This window comes from Macaca fascicularis, chromosome 17 (genome assembly GCF_037993035.2).
Source record: "Macaca fascicularis isolate 582-1 chromosome 17, T2T-MFA8v1.1".
Classification (NCBI taxonomy): Eukaryota; Metazoa; Chordata; class Mammalia; order Primates; family Cercopithecidae; genus Macaca; species Macaca fascicularis.
Genome location: NC_088391.1, coordinates 5,462,104 through 5,481,418, shown reverse-complemented (window position 1 = coordinate 5,481,418; position 19,315 = coordinate 5,462,104). Strand labels below are relative to the sequence as shown.

The 19,315-nt window shown below is 42.9% G+C and overlaps 2 protein-coding genes across 5 annotated transcripts in view; one reads left to right on the top strand and one right to left on the bottom strand.

Moving 5' to 3' along the window:
- The window catches only part of NUP58 (nucleoporin 58), a 42,624-nt gene extending 34,088 nt beyond the window's left edge, over positions 1 to 8,536 (bottom strand). For 2 of the 4 annotated variants that reach the window (XM_005585509.4, XM_065533078.1), the window contains exons 1-3: positions 8,281 to 8,536; positions 1,662 to 1,804; positions 11 to 46 (exon numbers count right to left, since the gene is read on the bottom strand). In XM_005585509.4, the coding sequence (XP_005585566.1) occupies positions 11 to 46; positions 1,662 to 1,804; positions 8,281 to 8,387 (286 nt within the window). In that variant the 5' untranslated portion in view covers positions 8,388 to 8,536. Of the gene's footprint in view, positions 1 to 10; positions 47 to 1,661; positions 1,805 to 6,991; positions 7,046 to 8,280 lie in introns of all 4 variants that reach the window. The other 2 variants (XM_074021737.1, XM_005585510.4) reach the window with 2 other exon arrangements.
- A 746-nt stretch (positions 8,537 to 9,282) lies between these two features.
- MTMR6 (myotubularin related protein 6) overlaps positions 9,283 to 19,315 on the top strand; it is a 53,714-nt gene continuing 43,681 nt past the window's right edge. Inside the window, exon 1 of the mRNA XM_065533076.2 lies at positions 9,283 to 9,418. Coding sequence (XP_065389148.1) covers positions 9,392 to 9,418 — 27 coding nt within the window. The 5' untranslated portion in view covers positions 9,283 to 9,391. The remainder of the gene's footprint in view (positions 9,419 to 19,315) is intronic.

The window sequence follows — 19,315 nt, the reverse complement described above, 5'->3', positions numbered from 1 at the left end:
AAATTCTTACCCAGAGTTAATCCTGTAGTTATAGTTGTTGCTATTCCTGGGGACAAAAAGAGAAATAAAATTTAATCATCAATGAAGATGACATTCTTTTGGTTTACCCGTCATAAGGCAAAGACTTAAATCACCCTCAGGGAGTGACAACACTTCTAATTAGAACAATACATATCATAGTATCTGCCACCATAACCACTAATCACGCATTTTTCCTATAGCACTGGTTTTCATATTACAAGCTGTGCATAATTTGATTAAGGAATAAAATTTATAAAATGCACATAACTATTGCTTATAACAAAATTAAGCAAGACCAAAAAAAGCAACTCCAAACAAAATGCTACACTGAGCTGTCTCAAGCAGCTCACTGACTAATCTGCTCATATTTATTCCTGTCGTTCTTCCATTTTCTTTTTTTTTTTTTTTTTTTTTTTGAGACGGAGTCTCGCTGTCACCCAGGCGGGAGTGCAGTGGCCGGATCTCAGCTCACTGCAAGCTCCGCCTCCCGGGTTCATGCCATTCTCCTGCCTCAGCCTCCCGAGTAGCTGGGACTACAGGCGCCCGCCACCTTGCCCGGCTAGTTTTTTGTATTTTTTTTAGTAGAGACGGGGTTTCACCGTGTTAGCCAGGATGGTCTCGATCTCCTGACCTGGTGATCCGCCCGTCTCGGCCTCCCAAAGTGCTGGGATTACAGGCTTGAGCCACCGCGCCCGGCCGTTCTTCCATTTTCTAGATGTGGCTGTGAAATGTGCTGCACTCAAAGCTGGAAGATCAATGCAAAAAGTAGTAAGAAAACAAAGTATTAGAAAATAAAGGGTAAATAAAGAAGTAAACTTTTTAAATGGTCAGCTCCAGTGAAACACTATTTTTCCAGCCGTATTAAAAACAAAAAATTTCCATTGTTTTCGAAACCTTCAAGTCCTTTATCTATTGCCCTTTTCCCACTTATTGTTTTAATAATGCGAAAATGTAAAACATCTCTTAGGAATGTAAATTATAGACCAGGCACGGTAACTCAGGCCTACAATCCCAGCACTCTGAGAGGCCAAGGCAGGAGGATCACCTGACCTCAGGAATTTAAGACCAGGAGGAGACCCCTTCTCTACAAAAAGTAAAAAAAAAAAAAAAAAAAAAAAAAAAAGAAGCCAGGCATGGTGGTGCACACCTGTGGTTCCATCTACTCAGGAGGCTGAGGTGGGAGGATTATTTGGACCCAAGAGGTTGCAAGGCTACAGTGGGCCATGATCGTGCCACTGAACTCCAGCCTAGACAACAGAGCAAGACTGTGTATCAAAAAAAAAAAAAAGAAGTGAATTATGTTACAGTAAGGGTGCTGATTATCTTATGTATGTTAACGTTCCAAACTGATAAAGCTGGCTTAAACAACAATCTTCACTAAGGAAAAACTCTATATTATACAATCTAAAAATTTAATGTTTGTATGTTTTCCTTCCTTACTTCAGAGTAGATGACAGTCAATGATTGAGCCTATATCACTAGCCCTTAATTCCAATTCCTTATATTTTTTTTCATCTTAGTATTTACCATTTTTTAAGGTCTACTACCAGTGATGATCCTTGTAAACGGAGATACAGGACAGAATTTAGGAAAGAATATCCCAAGCCTACTCCCTGACAATGTGGTCAGATCCTCCTCACCTGTATTTGTTCCTCCTAGAGTGAACCCAGTGGCAGGTTTAGATCCAAAGAGCCCGGTTCCAAAACCACTTGAAGGAGCAGATGTAGTTGCTGGAGTTGCAGTACTTCCAAGATTTCCAAAATTGAGCCCCACAGAAGGGTTGCTTATTTAAAAACACAAAAACAAAACAAAAACTACATGCACAAAAGGAAGTCTACTAAAGCCAATATTTACTTAAGAAAAATAAAAATTAACTCTTCAAGATAGTTTCATTCACTTAACATATCAAATACATTGTCATAAGATCCAAAAAGAAAAATAAATTTATCTTTAACCCACCAAGTTCAAACACGTTTCTGTTCTTCCTTAAAAATAAAACCACAAGGCCGGGCGCGGTGGCTCAAGCCTGTAATCCCAGCACTTTGGGAGGCCGAGACGGGTGGATCATGAGGTCAGGAGATCGAAACCATCCTGGCTAACACGGTGAAACCCCGTCTCTACTAAAAAATACAAAAAACTAGCCGGGTGTGGTGGCGGGCGCCTGTAGTCCCAGCTACTCGGGAGGCTGAGGCAGGAGAATGGGGTGAACCCGGGAGGCGGAGCCTGCAGTGAGCTGAGATCCGGCCACTGCACTCCAGCCTGGGCGACAGAGCAAGACTCCGTCTCAAAAAAAATAAAAAATAAAAAAAAATAAAACCACATGTAAACGTAGCCTTAAAAAATACAATACTACCAGATTTCAGGCTGGGCATGGTGGCTCATGCCTGTAATCCCAGCACTTTGGGAGGCTGAGGCGAGTGGATCACGAAGTCAGGAGTTCCAGATCAGCCTAACCAACAGGGTGAAACCTTGTCTCTACTAAAAATACAAAACTTAGCCGGGCATGGTGGTGACATGTGCCTGTAATTCCAGCTACTCAGGAGGCTGAGGCAGGAGAATTGCTTGAACCCAGGAGGCAGAGGTTGCAGTGAGCCGAGATACTGTCACTGCACTCCAGTCTGAGTGACAGAGTGAGACTCCCTCTCAAAAAAAAAAAAACCAATACCAGATTTCAAGAAAAGCAGTCTATAGCAATAAGGATTTCAGATCCCAAGGTAATCATCAGTAAGGATCACAATTATTCTGCTTTCACCAATCTTTGAAACCTAGCATATTTTAAAATGGCCATAGAAAAGTGATTTTAAGTTATCTTCAATGTTGCTACATTACCACATTCATAGGGCAATGTGGGGTTGGGGAGAGCTTATAGTTAGGGATTTTACCACCAAAAAAAGCAAAATAGAAAAACTAGTGGGCACATTTCCTGGCAAAAGTTAAACGCAAAGCAAAATCACCATGTCTCAGGATCATGTGTTCACTAACAGAAACTCTTCTGAGAGCGTTGGAAAGCTTAAAAAAAGAACAGCTGATAAAAACAAGTGAATGTGAACAAAGTTCACAACTTTTCAACTATTCTTATCAAGACTCAGAGGTTCAAATTTGCTAGGAAAAGGTAGGAAGACAAATTGTGAAAGCAAGCAAAGTTTGACAAGTTGGCACTTCAAAAATTATTTAGGAGAGTTAAGGGAGATTATATAGCATAATGGGGAATCCTCTTTATCCTACATATTTATTACTTCCTTTGCTGCTCTTCCATAAAGAGTAATCACCATGGGAGAACCCAATATAATTTTTAAATTCTCAAAATCTCTGGCAGCAGTAGTGTGGCTGGGTTCTAGTACGAATTCCCCCAAGTTCTGGTACTTGTGTGCCATTACTTAACCTTTCTGAGCCTCTATTTCCTCATCTGCAAAATAGGAATTAACAGTACCCACTTAGCATAATTTTTTTTTTTTTTTTGAGACGGAGTCTTGCTCTATCGTACAAGCTGGAGTGCAGTGGCGCGTTCTCGGCTCACTGCAAGCTCTGCCTCCCAGGTTCACACCATTCTCCTGCCTCAGTCTCCCAAGTAGCTGGGACTATAGGCGCCCGCCACCACGCCCAGCTAATTTTTTGTATTTTTAGTACAGACAGCGTTTCACCGTGTTAGCCAGGATGGTCTCGATCTTCTGACCTCATGATCCGCCCACCTCGGCCTCCCAAAGTGCTGGGATTACAGGCGTGAGCCACCGCGCCCAGCCAGCAGAATTTTTTTTTAAATATAAGACTTCAGAAATTGCACAGGATGAATTAACTTCAATAAATGTTGTTATGACTGTTATCATTACGGATACTTATAAATTCAACTAAATATATTATGTACAAGGCGTTACGCCAGGAATAGCAAGGAAGCAGAAAGATGATCAAGTCCCTAGTCAAGGAACATGCCGTTTACCAGGGGGAAAACAACACAAATAACTGTACTCCAAGCCAGAAGAGTTCTCCAAGTGACTTGGGTCCGCGTGTCTTCAATTGCATAACCAGCTTAAGAAGCCACTCAGATTTTTGCAAACATTGGGGGACAAGGAAGAAAGGAAATACTCAAGCAGTAGATCATTCAAGCAGCAGAAATGTACACACCTTCAGTAAGTTTACAATTACTATAAGGCAGATTATAATCAAGTACCAAATGATGGCAAAGAGATACTGCAGAAGTTTGAGGCAAAGAGCTAACCACCTGTGAGGGGAACAGAGATGGAGGAGCTTATTAAGGGGCAGAACTTGAGGTGTGCCATCCATACTGAGTAGGTAAAAGAAGAGGAAGTACTTAGTTCACCAATGATCTTTAAAATGTTTGTGTTCACCTTGGGTGGATAAAGGCGAGGTGGGAGACAAAGTAGGGCTGCGAGCTCTCACTAACAAATAAAACACAGATCTTGACCAGACCGGGTGGCTCATGCCTGTAATCCCAGCACTTTGGGAGGTTGAGGTAGGCAGACTGCTTGAGCCCAGAAGCTTGAGACCAGCCTGGGCAACATGGTAAAAGTGTCTCTACCGAAAAAACAACAAAAAACTTTCAAAAAACAAAAATTAGCCAGGCGTGCTGAAGCATGCCTGCAATCCCAGCTACTCAGGAAGCTGAGGTGGAAGGATCACTTTAGCCCAGGAGGTGAAGGTTGTAGTGAGCTGAGACTGTACCACTGCATTCCAGCCTGGGAGACAGAGCAAGGCCGTCTCACAAAAAAAAAAAGAGGCCCACAGATCTTTAAACATTTAGTCTGAATTTAAAAGGTATTATTAAAAACACATTGCTACAACCAAAACCAAGTGAGATATCACACACACAGAAACCTAAGTGAGCGCGACAAGCAAAAGAATATAGTATGTAATGGCTATATCCAGACAACATAGGTACAACCATAAAAGGGCCATATATGCCAAAACATTTAGCTTCGCTGTGGTCAGTCTGATCGTATTGTTATTTTGAAACTGTTGTGTATATAATGTGGAGTAGAATAAATGAGTATCTGGGGGATACTAAAACATTATTGGTGGCTGGGCGCAGTGGCTCACGCCTGTAATTCCAACACCTTGGAATGCCGAAGAGGACGGATCACCTGAACCAGGAGTTTGAGACCAGCCTGGCCAACATGGTGAAACCCCGTTTCTACTAAAAATATCAAAAAAAAAAAAAAAAATTAGCCTGGTGTGGTGGTGTGCCTGTAATCCCAGCTATTCGGGAGGCTGAGGCAGGAGAATCGATTGAACCCAGGAGGCGGAGGCTGTAGTGAGCCGAGATTGCGCCACTGCACTTCAGGCTAGGTAACAAGAGCAAGACTCTGCCTCAAAAAAAAAAAAAAAAAAAAAAGGGCCAGGCGCAGTGGCTCACACCTGTAATCCCAGTACTTTAGGAGGCCGAGGCAGGTGGATCATGAGGTCAGGAGATCAAGACCATCCTGGCTAACACGGTGAAACTCTGTCTCTACTAAAAATACAAAAAAAATTAGCCGGGCGTGGTGGTGGCGCCTGTAGTCCCAGCTACTCAGGAGGCTGAGGCAGGAGAATTGAGTAACCCAGGAGGCGGAGCTTGCAGTGAGCCGAGATTGTGCCATATATATATATACATATATATATTTTTTAATGTCTTGACAACATAACTGAAGATATTATGAAATATTACATAATTAAAGTTGAAAATGCTGCCAAAGAAACACATCAAAATGAAATTTTACTCTATCACAAAAGCAAAAGAGAAATTTTGGTGTCAGTGAAATTTACTAAACTCAAGAAAAGCAAAAGCTACCCTAGACTTGACCAATTATTGCCTCAAACCAATGTTATGTGCCAAGCACTTGATAGGATGTGCTGTATAAAAACCAACTTGACTCAATCACATCAGGAATGTTATTTTAACTTGCCAGCTTGCCCTAATGCGGACTTGGCAGCTAACATAATAGCTAACATTTACTGAGCACTTAGTAAGTGCCAGACTTGATGCTAAATATTCAAATGCTTCATCTCACTCATCAACTCAGGTAACCCACTCCTGAGTTGAGGAGTTCCAGATGTGAGAACTCCCCTAAAATGACCGACCTCAAGACATCAAATCACCAGGTGGCACTAGGGGCTGTCAGGCCTCCCAACCAGCACTCTAACAAATTTATGTCAGACTGTCTCCTCTTTCACTAATTTATCCAAGCCTCTCTAAAACTTGGGTAATTTTTTATAACTTATTACTAATAACTCATTTGCTCAGTCATTCAAATTGTTACTAAAGCCCTTTTTCTATGCCAGGCACTGTCCTTGGGACTGAGGAAGAGGTGGTAAGACTCAGACCCTGCCCTCAGGCAGTTTCTAGTTAGTGAGAAACACAGATATTAATTATTCTAGAGCTGAGATCTGACAACAAACAAGTTAACAATAAATGTAACAAACTGATTACAATTGTGATCAGCACTCTAAGAGTACTAGGAGAACAGAAATCTCCCCTAGACTGACAGGTCAGAAAAGGCCTCTCTGGGGAAAGAGACCATTTGATACTGGCAAGGAAGGGGCTGGCAAAGCCCACTTGAAAAGAGAAAAGGTCATGTTGCTAGGACAGGCTTTCTCACACTAAGATCAGGACCATGAGAGAAATATAAAAATTAATTCAAGTCATAAACAACATTAAAAAAAAAGAAATAGAATAGAAAATATCAAAGTGCATCCCATGAAGTAGGGGTTAGTATCTTTCTCGGAAACTTTATTTCAGTGATTTATTTGTGTGCAGGTAGTGATGCACCGGGTGGTAGTTGCGTGTTTGTTTTTAACAGTGGGTCTGGATAACTAAAATAAAAAGACGGGCTCAAGATGAGTACCCAGAGGTTCCAGCAGAAGTGGACCTTGCAGACTATGGTAAGTTTTTTTGTTTGTCTGTTTTCTTTAACTTCACTCTAAAGATAGCGGGAAATGATTAAAGGGGGGAGCAATGACAATGTTTTAAAAAAATTACTCTGGCTACAATGTGGCAGAACAGATTGAAGAAGTTGATTGGAGTAGTTTTCATCTAAAACAAGAAAGACAGCTGGTTAAAAATCTGACAAGAATCAGAAGTACTTTCGTAGGAATGTTAAGGATCAAGAGAGCAAGACTCTTAATACCTAAAACAGAGCCCTGCACATGGGAATCTGTCCAATAAATATTTGTTCCATGAATGATAATAGCCTGAGCAGGGTGGTGGAACTGGAAATAAAGACAAACGGAAATGGCAGAAGTAAAATTATTAGGACCTGCTGTTGAGCGAGTAAGAATAACGGAGGTACGGATGAAAATTCAAATTTCTGAATTTGACTGTGTAGCCTGTGATTCCTCCTCCCTCCCTTTTTAAACTGCAGGTCATGCTTAAGTTTTTGCCTTTTAAATCTACAGCCCCATCTTTTAAGCTTCAGGAAGTATCTTGTTGACAGTGTGCACACTCCTTAATTTTATGAACCCCTCCACCTTTATCTTTTAAAAAATTGAGTTCTAAAGCTTAAATCTCTCATTAAAATAAATGCCTCACCACTTTGTTTCTTTCTGGACAGTTATGTTTTTGTCGCCACCTGGACTAATGGGTTGCACAAAAACGAGGAACATGCTACCTACGTTTCGTAATTTAAGTAAAAGACAATGTTGAGTGATTACAACACAACATTCTTGCGTCAGATATACTAATCTGCACATAATGCACAAAATTACCACTAAAAAACACTGCAAAGAAGTGTTTTTTGTTGTTGTTGTTTTAACAAAAGCAGATGAGGTCCCATGTGGCACAGAAGCTTGAAAAGCTGGTTAAAAACAACCACAAAGTTATTAAAACACCGTAATATCCAAAACCGCAAATGCTGCAATGAAATTGGAATTATCTACCATAAAACTCCACAACATGCTATAATTTCATTCATTCATTCAACGTTCATTCTACGCCTAAGACTGACGCATCGCTAAAGCTCCGGGGAAGACCCCCAGGCCCCTCCACGCAGTCAAGACCTCACTAGGTCCAAACAATGCCTGAACTATACGCGGATCTGGAAACCTCACAGCACAAAACCCATCCCGCCCTCCACTTCACCAGGCCGCGCTGGGCCCGGGTACCGCGGCGAGCGAGAGGCCTACGACGCCGGGCGGCTAGATTATGTGCTTCTCTCCAGCCTCACCGGGAAGGAAGCCAGCGGGAAGAGAGAGGACGGGGACACGAGGGGAGCTTTGCGGGGGTGGGGCTCGGGGGGAATCCGGCCCAGGAAGGTGAGAAAGTGCGGTTACCTAGACGCTCCCGTTCCGAAGGAGAAACCGCCGCCCGTGCCGGTCCCGCCTGCGGCCACGGTGGTGGAGCCCAGAGTCCCGGACCCGAAGGAGAACCCTGTGGACATGTCTGCCCGGGGCTCGACGCCGTCAGCAAGATGAAAGGGCTCTGGGACACTGCTCTCGCCTCAAAGCCGAGGCGGGCCGGGGAACATCTCTCTAGCCCGGCACCGACCTGGCGAGAACTTCCAGCCCCAACGGCGGCGAAGGTAAGGCTGAGGGGGTGGAGCAACCACGCAAAAGTACGCCCGTCGCTCGCCGCGCGCACGTAGCCCGCCGGAAGTGAAACCGCCGCGCAGGGAGCTCTGGGACGCCAGTTGGGGGGGGTGCGGGGGGGGGGGGGTCGGCGAGCCGCGCAAGGCACCCCGGGACCAGGTGGGCTTGGCGCACGGCCCAATCTCTTAAAGGAGTAGGCTCCCAGAGTTTAAAAACAGTGAAACCATTTCTGTCATTTTTTAGTTGTTCTATCGTAGCATCCGTACTGACATAATCTGCACATTAGAATGATGAATGTCAATTACTGCTCATATGTAGCCTCCTGCCAAAAATGATGCTCAGAATCGGGGAGGTCCCTCCTGAGCATCTCCTAGCTCCCCACCCAGAAAAGGAGGCGGCTTCGGGCCTTCGTTGGCTGCCGCCCCATCATCTCTAAGAAGGAAGGGGAGCGTGTCTGCTTCCTGAAGGTTCGGAAATCAATCGAAAATAATCCATGCAACCGTCAGACGACGTGAGCCCCACCCCTGCGCCTCAGGCCAGCTGGACGCCGTTGTTGCGAGCCCGACGCGCGGCCCTGAAATGGGCCCAGAAGAGCGTCCCCGGCGTCCGTGGGGTGGCCGGCTGTGGTCCTAGCGCCCAGAAGTGGCCAGGCCCGCGGGATTTCCTGGCCTGCGGTCAAGTCCACAAACGCCGTCCGCGCATCCTGATGCGGGAGGGCGGGACCTGGGGCCGAGCGCGGGCGGCTGCGCCTGAAGCGCGGTGCAGGGCTGTAGGGCGCGCGGACACACCGCGTGCTGCAGGCACCGTGAAGTGGAAGGTTAGGAAACGCACAGGAACGTGTACGAGAGAAGGCGAGATGTGGAGGGGAACTCACATTTCTAGGGTAACTCAAGAAAAATTCGCGTTTAAAGAGAACCTCTCTGGCGAAGCGTCGGGAAAGGCTTCCTGGTGGTGGTGCATTCGAGGGTGGTTGTCGTAGTGTTCGTTTTTATTTTTCCCTCAGGAATTGTTATATTACCCCCCCCCAAATGGTGTTCCCACTCGTGATCTCTAACAAAATCCATCCCATAAGCAACCCCCGGATTTATGATCTAAAAAGCCCAGTGGCTCTTTAGTCTGGCACTTGATGACCTCCGTATGAGGAGTCTTTCTAACCTCATCTCACAGCTCTCTGTAATTCAGTACTTTAATCTTGCGTTGAGCTTGGGCATTGCCACCAGCTGTGGACGGAACTATTTCCCTCCTCCCCCAATCCGTATGTTAAAGCCCCGCCCCACCCCGATATGTTGGTATTTGGAGATGGAGCCTTTGGGAGGTAATTCAATTTATATGAGGTCACCCGGGTGGGTCCCCCATGGCGGGATTAGTGCCTTTAAGAGAAAAAACAACAAAGAGCTTGTTCTCCTTTGTGTGCCATGTGAGGACAGAGCAAGAAGGGGCTTTCACCTGGAACCCAAACTGCCCCATCTTTATCTGGGACTTAGTCTCCGGAATTGAGAGAAGTAAATGGTGTTACAGCCACCTCAGTCTATGGTATTTTGTTACATCAGCCAAGCAGACTAATACACCACCTCTGTGTTTGTATAATTGAAACATGTACATTTTATTTTATCTATTTTTTAACTTAATTTATTATTTTTTAAATTTATACTGTATTTTGAGATGGAGTCTCGCTTTGTGGCCTTGGCTGGAATACAATGGCCTATCACTGCAACCTCCGCCTCCTGAGTTCAAGCGATTCTCCTGCCTCAGCCTCCCGAGTAACTGGGATCACAGGCGCACACCACCACGCCCGGTTAATTTCTGTATTTTTTAGTAGACATGGGGTTTCACCATGTTGGCCAGGCTGGTCTCGAACTCCTGGCCTCAAGCGATCTGCCCACCTCGGCCTCCCAAAGTGCTGGGATTACAGGCGTGAGCCACTGCTCATGGCCATAACATTTTAAACGTCATGGAGGTCATAATGGGAATGATAAAAAAGAAAAAAAGGGATATATTTGGATTAAGATATAAATAAAAACTTCATAGTTATCGAACAGGAGGCAAAAATAAAAGATTGTTGTGAGTTTTAAAGCTTCAGTGATATAGAGAACGCTATTTTCAGTAATGGCTATAGGGTGGTCAGTAAGAGGATTGTTCACATAAAGTCTTCCTTTTGACTGAAAAATAAAAGATCCACATGATTTTTATGGGAAGATAGAAAGGCACTCCCTATGTCTTTGATTTTCTCGTGTATTCTTCCCAAAACTTTTGAAGAATACCAACCTACAATTAGTAATAGCAAAATGGCTGGCACTTAAGAAATATATATTAATGAACAAGACTTGTAATATTCGCAGGAAGGAAAGAGCATGTAAAAATATAGGAACTAATATGTTCATAACAGGGGAAACTGGGTGTGAGGAATATGAACATTCTCTCTATGTAATTAATAATTCTGTAAATGTGTAACTTTTTTTTTTGGACGGAGTCTCTGTCAGCAGGCTGGAGTGCAGTGGCTAGATCCTGGCTCCCTGCAACCTCCGACTTCCTGGTTCAAGCAAGTCTCCTGCCTCAGCCTCCTAAGTAGCTGAGATTACAGGCACATGCCACCGTGCCCAGCTAATTTTGGTATTTTTAGTAGATGGGGTTTCACCATGTTGACCAGGATGGTCTCAATCTCCTGACCTCGTAATCTGCCTGCCTTGGCCTCCCAAAGTACTGGGATTACAGGCGTGAGCCACCACGCCCAGCCAAATCTATAACTGTTTTAAAGCTAAACGTTTATAAAAGAAATAAAGGAAATCTGACTTAGATTAAAGTTTGGGTTTGGGGGGAAGCCATTCCAATTAACAAGCAAACTATCCTTTCAACTTTGTTTTATCAAAATTTTAGTGTAGCATTTCTTGCCTTGTATCTGACAGAATAGTTTTAAGTTATGCTACAGTAATAAATCCCCAAATCACTCAAGGAGGAGCACTGCAGAGACAAAATCTGGAATATCTGATGAGCAGTATTGCAATCTACCACTAGATGCACCAAGTATAAGACTAGATCTCAGAGATCCCTTCTCTTTTTTTTTTTTTTTTTTTTTTTTTTTTTTGTTGAGACGGGAGTCTTGCTCTGTCGCCCAGGCTGGAGTGCAGTGGCGCGATCTCGGCTCACTGCAAGCTCCGCCTCCCGGGTTCACGCCATTCTCCTGCCTCAGCCTCCCGAGTAGCTGGGACTACAGGCGCCCGCCACCACACCCGGCTAGTTTTTTGTATTTTTTTAGTAGAGACGGGGTTTCACCGTGTTAGCCAGGATGGTCTCGATGTCCTGACCTCGTGATCCGCCCGTCTCAGCCTCCCAAAGTGCTGGGATTACAGGCTTGAGCCACCGCGCCCGGCCAGAGATCCCTTCTCATCTCATATACCTTGTACTGCTTGTCCTATTAGTGAAGAAAGAAATTACATCCTTACATTCTACCGAAATGAAACTCCAAAGAAAGCAGTTTTCAATAAGCTCAATGGTTTGGTTAGTGAACTGAAAACAGTAAAATAGCAGTAACTGAGCATTATGCATACATAAGCCTGAATCCTATCTGCAACCGAGCAGAACCATGGAGCACTGGAATCTGGCTTCACCCTGACCTAGTCTAGGTAGAGTAACAAACCTATCCCAAAGGATCTTCCAGATAGTACTCTTTTCAACATTAGAGGACTTGAACCTATGTGTCAGTTCTGTGTGAATTGCTGCTGCCAAGGATGAAGCAAGTGCTTCAGATTGTAAATTCTAGAGCAGGCCATTTTGTCTTTCCTTGCTTCTTACATTGTAAGCATTCTGTTAGAGAAGTCCATCTTTTGCTGATTTGCCAGCAGGATGATGACATTGTTAATGTCATAATCAAACTGAATTATCCAAACAGAAATAGCGCTGTAAAAAATTTTCTTTTTTTCTTTTTTTTTTTTCTCCTTTTTGAGACACGGTCTTGCTCTGTGCCCAGGCTGGAGTGCAGTGGCACCATCTTGGCTCACTGCAACCTCTGCCTCTCTAGCTCAAGTGATCCTCCCACCTCAACCACCTGAGTAGCTAGGACCACATACAGGTGTGCACCACCATGCCCGGCTAATTTGTTTATTTGTAAAGATGGGTTTTCGCCATGTTGCCCAGGCTAAAACTTCTAATTTGTGTTTGCATTACTATATCTAAAATAGGTTTGCTTTGGTGGGAGTGTTCAGATCAGGATAACCATTTGAGAACCTCTCTCAGCAGAGATTCTAACACATAAAGGAAGTGGGAATCTGAAGTCTATTGAAAGGAGTCTGTAATATCTCTAGTTCTGGTCCTCTGAAATATCCAGAAGAGAGGTTATCTTTTAGAAATTACATGTAACCATTTGCCTTCAATCACAGTCTTTATCTTGAAAATTATTCTCAGAAAAGGTCTTAAAAATTTTAGGGTTTTAAATATTTAAGTAGTGTCCTTCCACTTTAAAAATTCATTAAATTCTCAAGTGATTCAACAACCACCACCACCAAATGTATATAGAGAAATAAATCAATAATGCAAGTTATGGGATGATGGTCAAAACAAGGTATATGGGTGTTCATTATAATAATTTTACAACCTTTCTGTAGGTTTGAAATTTTCAAACTAAAAAGTTAAGGGTGAAAAGCTTAAAGCTAAAACAAAAGTTCCCAATCACAGGTCAGAACAGTAATGGTCTATTTCCTGACTATTTTTTTCACTCATCACCCAAGAAATGAGAAAAATAAATGTAAGGAGTTATCCATAAAGCTAAATGTATTTAATTCAAACGATAGTCATTTATTTTGAGATACACCCTTCCTATTGGCAGAGATGGGACCTGAAAAAGTTGCTTTTATGACTTGACAACTGTAGTGGATAAGGAAGACCGAGAAGAGAAACTAAGCAATGTCAACATAAGATAAACGATGGAAGCTATCTTCTGGCCACCAATATTTATTCTTTCCTTCCTTCTCCCTTAAAACCTCAGTTTTCTCCAAAGTGCCAAACTAACCAGATAAACAACTGTATGTCTCCATCTTCCTTTACAGGTAGAGGTGGGTGGGAAACATGAGATGAGACTTCCAGGATCACTCATTTTCTTGGGGACAGATAGCTGGCATACATCTGTTTCTACTTTCTTCTCCTTTCTTCCTGCTGCCTGGAACTTAGACACAATGGCTGGATCTCCAATAGCCATCTTGGTCCATGAGTGACTTTAAGAATGGAAGTCATATGCAAACGAGGGTATCACAAAAAAATAGCATGAGCTTAGGTCCCTGATGGTACACTGTAGAGACAGCATGCCAACCCTATACTACCTACCTTCAGATTTCTTTTACATGAGAGAAAAGTCCATTTCTATGTTATTTAGTCCGTTAGAGCTGAATCTGTATTATTCATAACTAAATGCAGTATACCTTTTTAGTAGGCGTTCACCCCAAAAGATGAATTTTACATGTGTTACTGAGGAAAACTAGGAAATATCCAAGATTGGCAAAGGTCAATAGTATATATAGGACTGGAATATAACAATAAAAATGCCACCAGTGACCTATTATCTAATTGCCTTGAAACATGCCAACAGAAAGGCAGTGGTCAACATGTAGTCTCAAAAAAATGGGAGCCAAAGAGGAACAATATATCTGCATTTATTGCTCTCACCTTTCATGGAAACAAGTCATTGTGCTTGATGGATACACATATTCTGTCACTAGAGAGATGTCCACCTCCACGAAGCAGGAGTACATTCATGTCTTTTCCATCTCATGGATAAAAGTTCCCTAAGCCTGCCCAATTCCCGTTGCTCTGAGCAGTTTTCCCATAATCTAATTAGACCTCTTTTATTGCAAAGAATAGGAACTCTCTCAAGGTAGTTCAAGCACAAGTGTGTGCATATATGGTGGAGGTGTGAGAACACAGAGTTATTGTACAGACACAGACAAGTTTCTAGAAAAAATGGGAGTAGCCAAGCCTTGTGTATATCAGAAACCAAGAGCCAGCTTATAAGAAATGAAGTAGAGAGAGCTGCACCTACTTCAGGGAATTGAGGCGTTCTGCAAGCCCCAGAGGTTAGATGAAGGGTTAAGTAATTGACCAAGTTGCCCAGGGGAGAAAGAAGAGGCATTCAGGCATCTGCTGCACACAAATCAGTGATGCCAGATTATAAAAGGTTTTATCAAGTAAGACCTGATGCTCGGGGAGCCAAAACAGCAGCTAAAAAGCAAGCAGGAAGGAAGTGGGCCAAGACAGTCAAAACAGATTCTCCTACCCCGTCCCACCTCCATCCCACTGTCATCAAACCTGGGTGGTATAGGGAAAAGGAGAAGCTTTGAACTGGATACATTTTGATGAATATACATCAGATTATTCTAAAATACAAGAGAAACAGGTACTTCTCCAGGATCAGCTCAAGCTCCTGTTGAGGAGAGGTGAAGAGACAGCCAACAAAGCAGGCTTGAAGGGTAGTGGTGGAGCAAAAGAAAGATACTGTCTGCTCGCACCCCACAGAACCCAGTGTTCAATAAAGTGGTCATGTAGAATACAGCATGACTAACCACTGTATCGGCAGTATTTGCACTGTGTCAACAGCAAGTGCAAAAACCCAGACACAGATGCCACTTGGCCAAATCATCAAGATTTACTTATCTAAAGGATTTAGAGAGAAGGACACTTAGAAAAAATAAAGGCTAGTAACCTTTTTAAAGACAGAATGAGGAGCAAGTCTCTGAACCCCCAGATCCTGAAAGAGTGAGGATCACACCAACCTATGGAAACATAATACTAGTATTGTCTTCCTCCAATCCAGCATGAGGATAACCTGGACATGTGCACTTCTTTGGGCCAGGTGTACCTACTCAATTGCAGAGATATAGAATACATAATGTGATCACTTGAATACAATATACAGTGCATTCAGACAAATTTCATCCTGAGACAAGATCAGTCTCCCCAAATGAACACAGTCTGACCCAAGTACATTTCTGAACTCCATGGTGAAGAACTAGAATGAGGATCGACAGGTATCTAGATATTTCTGGGAACTCTAGGACTTATTCTGCTTAACATGTACATATAACTATTATTTATTGAGTGTTTATTTACTACGATTATTTTTAGAGATAGGGGTCTTCCTCTGTCACCTAGGCTGGAGTACAATAGTGCAATCATAGCTCACTGCGGCCTTGAACTCCTGGGCTCAAGTGAGCTGAGTGAGCTCTGATTGCTCCTGCCTCAGCCTCCTGACTAGCTGGGACTACAGGCATATGCTGCTATATCCAGCTATTGAGCACTTATCGAGGCCGGCTACTATGCTAAGTACTTCTGTTCATTATTTCATTAACCTGTACAAATAACTCGATGAAGAACATAATGATAAGTACTATTATTTATACAGATAAGGACATCAAGCGTTAGAGACGTTAAATGATTTGACTAAATTCACAGCTAGTAAGTGGCAGAAATGAGATCTGAATTCAGATATCTTTGACTTCACAGAGAATTCTAATCATAGACTTCACCTTCTTCCATAAAACTGCTAGAAATAAAAGCCAAGAAACGAAATCAAGTGAAATATTCTTGCTCTTTTAATGATTTACACTTACTTAAGAAGCTCCAAGATTAGGAACTGTGATTGCTTTTATAATATCCAAATCGCTGGTAAACAGTAAACGTAATTATAAAAGCATCCACTATTTGCAATAGCAAAGACTTGGAACCAACCCAAATGCCCATCAATGATAGACTGGATAAAGAAAACGTGGCACATATACACCATGGAATACTATGCAGCCATAAAAAAGAATGAGTTCATGTCCTTTGCAGGTACATGAATGAAGCTGGAAGCCATCATTCTCAACTAACACACACTGGAACAGCAAACCAAACACGCATGTTCTCACTCATAAGTGGAAGTTGAACAATGAGAACACATGGACACAGGGAGGGGAATATCACACACTGGGGCTTGTCAGGGGTTAGGGGGAAACGGGAGGGAGAGCATTAGGACAAATACCTAATGCATGCAGGGCTTGAAATCTAGATGGGCCAGGCGCGGTGGCTCACGCCTGTAATCCCAGCACTTTGGGAGGCTGAGGCAGGCGGATCACGAGGTCAGGAGATTGAGACTATCCTGGCTAACGTGGCAAAACCCCGTCTCTACTAAAAATACAAAAAATTAGCCGGGTGTGGTGGCGCGCGCCTGTAGTGCCAGCTGCCTAGGAGGCTGAGGCAGGAGAATCACTTGAATCCGGGAGGTGGAGCTTGCAGTGAGCCGAGATCATCGTGCCACTGCATTCCAGCCTGGGTGACAGAGCGAGACTCCATCTCAAAAAAAAAAACACCAAAAACCTAGATGATGGGTTGATAGGTACAGCAAACCACCATGCCATATTAATACCTATGTAACAAACCTGCACATTCTGCTCATGTATCCCATAACTTAAAGTAAAAAATTTAAAAAAAAATTGCAAGACAATAAATTTCTGTTGTTTAAGCCAACCCCCTAAAGAGTATCAATATTTTATTTTTAAATGTAAAATATTTTCTTACATAATAATCAAAATATCAAATATCTCTTGTGCCTTTTATGGGGCATTTTTTATTTTATTTTTTTTTTAGTAGTGTAAAAATAAAGATTAAACATTACAGAGAAACAAATGTAGAAGACTCTGATTACATGGTGGCTCATGCCTGTAATCCCAGCACTTTGGGAGGCCACGGTGGGCAGATCACTTGAGTACAGGTGTACGAAACCAGCCTGGCCAACATGGCAAAACCCCGTCTTCACTAAAAGATACAAAAATTAGGCGTGGTAACGCATACCTGTAGTCCCAGCTACTCAGGAGGCTGAGGCTTGAACCCCGGGGCAGAGCTTACAGTGAGCTGGGATGGCACCACTGCACTCCAGCCTGGGCAACAGAGTGAGACTCTGTCTCAAAAAAAAAAAAAAAATCTGATTCCTCATTATTTCAAACCATAATAATAGTTTCTTTGATGCTTTTTGTGAATTTTTAACTTTTAACTTTTTGTGCAAAAATACTCCCATCTTTAAATGCAAAGTAAATTAAGAAAATGATATTTTATTAAAATCATCAATTATTAGTCATGTCAATATTTTAAGTTGTTTTTGTAGGCACATGTAAGAAAAAAACCTGATGTCTCCTAGAAGTTGGATGATAAAGGAAATTATAAATATACACATTAAAACAAAATTAAGTTACAGATATGTCTTGTTAAAAAGACAGCATAGCTTCTATACCACATCTTGATAGGAACCTAGCAGATGGAATGGCATATCTCAAGAAAGAATAGGGCCCTTAGAAGGAGGATTGTTCAACAATGAGGCCTCGTTTAGGGAAATCTAATATTTCCCTCAAATAATGAACCTTCAGGACTGCCTCCAGAGGCTTGCCTGGCCCAGAGCCACTCCTGCCTTTTCTTGTGGTTGGTACATCCTGATAGGGTTGACTGATGCATCAAGATCTTTGCTGAATGGCAACAGCCTCTCCTATCATCCAGCTAGTTTCCCCTACTCTGAATTCAAGCCATCTTCTCAACTGCAATGTGACCTCCCCCAAAGCTTTACAGGAAGAGAACATGTTGACCTTCATTCCCATCTGCTTTCTTGTGGTCAGTGATTACACTGGTATTTTGATATTCACCAGTCTAACCTCGAAAACAGATCTCTTCTTGATTGTCTTCCTTCAGATTAGTTTGTAAGTTGCAGCGGACTACTCAATTGAATTGTAACTGTATTAAGTGCTCTATTGGCGTGACTGATGAGATCAGACAGCAGAAAATGCTTAATCTGATGAATGTTATTGAATGTCAACATTTTTTTTTTTTTTTTTTTTTTTTTGGAGACGGAGTCTCGCTCTGTCGCCCAGGCTGGAGTGCAGTGGTGCGATCTCGGCTCACTGCAAGCTCCGCCTCCCGGGTCTACGCCATTCTCCTGCCTCAGCCTCCCGAGTAGCTGGGACTACAGGCGCCCGCCACCTCACCCGGCTAGTTTTTTGTATTTTTTAGTAGAGACGGGGTTTCACCGGGTTAGCCAGGATGGTCTCGATCTCCTGACCTCGTGATCCGCCCGTCTCGGCCTCCCAAAGTGCTGGGATTACAGGCTTGAGCCACCGCGCCCGGCCTGAATGTCAACATTTTTTAAGGGAAAGATAGGAAAGTAGGAACACAGGTGCATATTGAAATTCTCTGAGACTGGATCATGTGCTTTATAAATATTACTAACAATAAAACAAGTATTAGTGAATGAACCTCTTCTCTTTCCACTGTTTCTTCATGTCCCACCCCTTGTATTGTGGGGAAATGGGTCCTTTTGTTCCTTGCAGTAATCACCAAGGGGAGAACTGGTGACAGAGAAGCAGATGGCCTGTATCATCTGGATCCTATATATGGTACCTGACTGGGGCTTCCACTTAGCTACTGCTGCTAACAGGACACCTGTTCCCAGAGCTCCCTGTGCCCTTCACATGCACAGGGTCTTCAAATAATGATGCAGGACCTCCAACAAAAGTACCAAATCCCTGCTCCATCATTCAGTAGTGAAGCTTGCCAATAGGCAAGTTCTCCTATAAAGGATAAGTTTCCAATCAACATTTTATTGCTGGAAAGGACCATTAAAGATGATCAGATATTGGAGGATTGCTTCTGACATCAAAGTCAGAGGCCAAAACAGCAGAGAGAGAACCTAACAGCAATAGAGTTCAGGAAGCAAAAATTACAAGAAATATATAAATAAATAAAAACTATTATTCACCTAGGAGAGATGAGATCTTAC